Genomic DNA, 5,613 nt, shown 5'->3' with positions numbered 1-5,613 from the left:
TGGATGATCTGGTGAACTGGAAAGTGCCTTGAGATGACATGTGTTGTGAATTGGCGCAGCAGCCTTTTGGATCAGCTGCAGCTCTGATGGATTTTATAGGCAGACCTATTAAGACACTGTTGCAGTGATCAATTCTACTAAAGATAAATGCCTGAATGAGTTTTTCTAGATCCTGAATGGACATTAGTCCTTTAATACTGGAAATGTTCTACAGGTGATTGGGTAGTAACTGCCTTTATGAGCCTCTGAAGGTTCAGGTCTGAGTCCATCACGAACTGTATGCTGAACAAGTGGCTCAGAATCCAAACTGTGTCACATTATAGGTGGCATATTAAAACATTCCAGGCTACTCTGATTTCTATGCATCATGTCTTTCTATTGGCACACTTGAGCCGCATTATTAGGTGGTTAGAAAGACTCTGGAGTACTAGAGTGCATGGGATGGTAATTTAGTCCTTTGATTGAACTGTGTTACTTGGGGATCAGTTAGAGCTTGTAGGACACCAGACCTCGAGGACCGGAGGTCAACAGCCCTGTTCTACAGCAAGGGCTCAGTGGACTGGAAATAATTACTCCCATGATGCATTTTGTGTTGGTCTGCCATCTACAATACCAATGAAATACTGAATGTTGTGTTTGTAGCTTAACGAATGCTTTTATTTGCCACCCTTGAGCAGCTTTGGATTTTTAATTTCATAATCCCCTACGTCTGATCAGCTTTTGTTTTCCTCCACAGTGTCGAAAACATCTGAAAAGCCGGCGGCTGACCCAGGTTAAGCAGCTGGGAATCGACAGGATAGTTGACATCCAGTTCGGCTCGGATGAGGCCGCCTACCACCTCATCGTTGAACTCTACGACCGGGTTAGAGAGCTGCACTTTAAGAACCGTGTCAAGTAAAACACAGCCCCCCCCCCCCTGTGCAGCCAAACGTAGTGACCCGCCTGATGTGGTCTGTGTCCTCTCTTAGGGCAACATCATCCTGGCTGACCATGAGTACACCATCCTGAATCTGCTGAGGTTCCGTACAGCGGAGGCAGAAGATGTGAAGATAGCAGTGAGGGAGCGGTACCCCGTGGAGAGCGCCAGGCCCCCAGAGCCCCTCATCACTTTGGAGCGGTAACATGACGATGATGATGATGCCTATCATGATTCACTGAACATTAGTGATGGTATGAGGCTTTGAGGTGTGTGTTGAGTAGTCGAGGGGGTGTTTCCGTGAAGCGCGTGGCGAAGTTTGCTTCGTTTAGGAGAGGTACGCCGCCATACCACATGATCGCTTCAGGAAGTGGTTCAGCTCGCCCCAAATTCGACAGCGGAGTTTGGAGGACAGTTGCTGTCAGTTGGATAGAGTTTATTTATATTCTAAGAATAGATTGGTTGGAAAAGCAAGTTGGTTAAAACTATTTTGGTTAGATTAAACAATATAATGATCAGAATCTGAGCAAGCCACTGGTTACACTTGTTACATCAGTGATGAGTAGTAATGTTTTCTGATTTATTGCCATCAGTGCCAGTGGCATCAGCTGTAAGACATTGGCTGTTTCTCAATTCACAAGAACACGAGTACAGACTCGTGTTCTCACCAAGTATGTTCTAGAGAATAACACAGGACGGGAGCACGCAGCATAAATGTGGGTCAGTTGGAACAGATGCGTACTGGTGACATCACCACACGCTCGGCTCGTCTGGAGCTGCATTTCCCCTCCTGTTATTAGTAGTCTCTAGAAAATGATAAATTCTACCTTTTTTCATTGAGTGGGGGAATAATAATGAACACAGTCAGATAAACACAAATCAAATGAACATTTTTGCCAAATAAAACAAAAAAATAGCCATCATAGCCATAGGACTGCTGCAGACGGGCTAACGTTAGCCTTCGCTGCGGTTACCTTTGGAGCTCCACCGGTTGCCGCGGTCCTCTCAACTTTGGAATTTTATATTTTTTTTTTATTGTAATGTTCTTGCATCAAATTATTTTAAAATGTACTTTATTGAACAACGACAACAGAAAAGAGAACTTAAATTAATACTCTGAGCTCTAACCTGGAAGCTGCTGCTGCCGCAGTGCATGCTGGGACAGCTGTCAGTCTACAGAACGGAGAAGTCTTTTCTGATGCATGCTGGGTAAAGAGGGAGGGGCGAGAACAACATCCGGGGACTTTGTCCGTTCTCTGTCTTCTTGTGAATTGGAACAGTACTAGGGCTGAGGCAGATGACGTTTCACGGGGACACAAGCATGCACAAGTAGACATATTGAGAAACAGCCACTGACTTCCAGTCCTAAGGTTGTAGGTTCAAGACCCACCTTGGCTTTTTGAAAGTTGTGAAAATTCTTAACAATTATTTTGGTGAATTTGACTTATTTTATTGTTTTGCCCTTGTGCAAATATAGATTTAGTAAAAACACTGACACTTAGATTGGTCGGTTTAGCCAAAATATTGGTTGAATACATAACCTCCTACTTGATTAAAACCAATAACTGTGGAAAAAATGTCATTTTTGAATAAAAATGACACCTTTACACCTTTAATTTTGCTAATCTTTATCCAATTTTCACAAGCATTTTCATTGTCTGCTTGAGCTTAGTTCACTAAAATGGCAGAAAAACAGTGCACCATAACTCTTCTAAGACATTTTGCAATAGAAAAAAGGTATTATATCCAGCAATCATTAACAATTTCAAAGCAACTTAAAGGAGAATTCCGGTTTTTAACACTTTTAGCCCATTTTCTGTAGTGTCCAGGATGAAATCGAATGATCGACACCAAAATTTTGACAATTGCTCCTGTCTCTGCTTTTTGGCTCATTTAGAATCAACCCCTGGCTGCTTCAGAATGGCTTACATAGTGCATGTCCGATAATGTCCTTAAAACAACCTTAAACGTTCTTTTTTTTAAATATGCTACTCACCGGGTCGTCAGCGCTGTTCAATGACGTTCCAAAAAAAGTTTCGTAAAGAAAAAACGTTCCTGTAGTGTTTTATTTAGCATTTTGTAAATCCCATTGAGTTCTGTTGGAATAGTCAATATTCCCCTGCCACCGGAAACGGAAATGGGGCCTGTTTACACTTAGTTGTAGTCTTTTCGCTTCACTGTGTGTACTCCGACGTCGAGAATCAAGAATCCACCTTTCGTATTCCATTTTCAGAGTTTTTTAAAGTGTTTAAGACGTTAGCACCTCGACGTCGGAGTACACAGAGTGAAGCGAAAAGACTACAACTGTGTAAACAGGCCCCATTTCCGTTTCCGGTGGCAGCGGAATATTGACTATTCCAACAGAACTCAATGGGATTTACAAAATGCTAAATAAAACACTACAGAAACGTTTTCTCTTTACGAAACTTTTTTTGGAACGTCATTGAACAGCGCTGACGACCCGGTGAGTAGCATATTTTAAAAAAAGAACGTTTAAGGTTGTTTGTAGGACATTATCGGACATGCACTATGTAAGCCATTCTGAAGCAGCCAGGGGTGGATTCTAAATGAGCCAAAAAGCAGAGACAGGACCAATTGTCAAAATTTTGGTGTCGATCATTCGATTTCATCCTGGACACTACAGAAAATGGGCTAAAAGTGTTAAAAACCGGAATTCTCCTTTAAATGGGAATAAAACTAGCAAAACAATTGCAGGTTATATTACTAACTGTAGTTTTTCTCTCCACCAGTAGGTGGTGACATTAGCCCAAACTGTTCATTGCCTTATGAGGCTTCATCTCACCATCACTACTGAACATTCATCATGTTTTTTTTTAGGCTCTCAGAAATCTTAAGCAAAGCCCAACATGGAGAGCAGGTGAAAAGAGTCCTGAACCCACATCTGCGTAAGAAACAAACAAAACAACTTTTTCAGCACACATAAAAAAAATAAAGAAAAACCCTGTGCGCTTCTTTCTGATGCTGCTTCCTCTCCTACTGTGTCTTTAGCCTACGGAGCCACTCTGATAGAACACAGTTTGATCGAAGCAGGACTGCCGGGATCTTTAAAAACTGACAGTCAAGCTGATGTTGCTGAAGGTACCGGTGGTCTTTTCTTTCCCATTCTTTTTCTTACAAGAACTTTAAGATACTCCTTCTTTTTTCCAGTTGCTCCTAAAATCCTGGAAGCCTTGCAGCTAGCTGAAACATACTTGGAAAAAACGGAGAGATTCAGTGGCAAAGTGAGTAAAAAAAAAACAAGAGAGACGTGCTTTTGTTTTTGGTTTCATTGCCATAACAACCATAAAAGTCGAAGGAAGATGTTGGGATTTTCCGCGATATGGAATTGAATGATTCCAACGTTGTAAAGTGAAAGAAGGTTTGTTTTTAAAGTCTTAGGAAAGCGGCTGTTCCAACCGTTTAATTTCCGAATTCTCCCGAGTGGTGCCTGACTTTACACGAGTGAATAAAGTGAATGTGATTGGTTGTTTATCAAGAGGGCAGGGTTGTTGTGGCAGAAGGTTCGCAAGCGTTTTGGGTGTGGCCGGTTTCTTTGAAGCATCTTGCTAACCAGTTAGCAACTTGGTGTTAGTAGGTTCCCACTGGGAAATTCCATTGGGACCAAGTAGCACTAAATTGGTGACTTAGAAACGACACTTAGAGACCCCAACACAAGCCTTTATTTGACAGAGTAACCGATTTAGAGCAGCAATCATACCAAGAATGCAAAAAAACTTTTATAAATATTTTGAATTTAAGATTTAAAAATAAGGTCCATTAATACCCAGAACTCCTGATTGGAAAAGTTTTAGTCTCACCTGGTTTGATTCTGTAAAATATCTTCTTTTAACACTGCAAAAAATCTAATTAAGTCATTTTGTTCTTAAAATATATTTTTTTCTTTAATTGAGGTGTCAGGGTGAGACATTTTGCCAATGGAACAAGACAATTTACATTTCAAATAATAAAAAAAAATTGCATTGTCTTATTTCAAGTGCATATTTTCTAATGATGTTATTTTAAGAGTAAAAATACTCATTCCATTGGCAAACTATCCAAGTTACCTGCTCAAATTAAGGGTAAATACACTTAATTTAAAAAGCTTGTTTTTCCAGTGAAGGAACCTTTGGCTATCAGATTATTAATTAATTAATCGAAAAAGCAATCAACAGATTAATTGATTAGAAAAATAATCATTAGTTGCAGCCATATTTTTTAGAAATTTTAGGAATATTTCTCTACCAGCTTTGTTCCTCTAGAGATGCAGAGTTTCTCACCTTGTTCCTTGTAGAGCAGCTCATGCTCTGATTGGATGAGGGTCTCCTTTAAAGCGAAGCTTCAATACTTTTGATCCAGTTATTAGCATCACTTGAAATATCCTAAATGATTTTTCAGCACTTGTTGCCTATCGATGCTCTATACAGGCTGCTCATCTCAAAAACTCCTCTGTGACTTTAGAGGATCGGATCTGTCTCTGAATGGGTCATGTGACCCAGAGCGCCGCTTTAAGGCAGTCTGAGCTGCCTGTCATTACCCGATCCGTACCGGAAGCACGATCCGTACCATCAGCTCATTTGCGCGTGTGCAAACAGAATAACTTCCGGTGGCCTTTTTCTTACTTTTTTATTCTTTTGTATTTTTTAGAGGCATGGGTTTCTTTTTGTTTAAAATTGTATTTTCGTCAATATTGCATTTTC

General features: G+C 40.5%; 1 protein-coding gene across 1 annotated transcript in view; it reads left to right on the top strand.

Annotated features, from left to right (window-relative positions):
- Positions 1–5,613, top strand: part of nemf (nuclear export mediator factor) — a 39,642-nt gene that overhangs the window by 5,676 nt on the left and 28,353 nt on the right. The window contains exons 4-8 of the mRNA XM_015389499.1: positions 737–862; positions 969–1,117; positions 3,755–3,822; positions 3,926–4,015; positions 4,085–4,158. Coding sequence (XP_015244985.1) covers positions 737–862; positions 969–1,117; positions 3,755–3,822; positions 3,926–4,015; positions 4,085–4,158 — 507 coding nt within the window. The remainder of the gene's footprint in view (positions 1–736; positions 863–968; positions 1,118–3,754; positions 3,823–3,925; positions 4,016–4,084; positions 4,159–5,613) is intronic.

This window comes from Cyprinodon variegatus, unplaced genomic scaffold (genome assembly GCF_000732505.1).
Source record: "Cyprinodon variegatus isolate N-32 unplaced genomic scaffold, C_variegatus-1.0 Scaffold462, whole genome shotgun sequence".
Lineage (NCBI taxonomy): Eukaryota > Metazoa > Chordata > Actinopteri > Cyprinodontiformes > Cyprinodontidae > Cyprinodon > Cyprinodon variegatus.
Note: the sequence above shows the minus strand (reverse complement) of the source record. Positions and strands in the feature narration are given on the sequence as shown.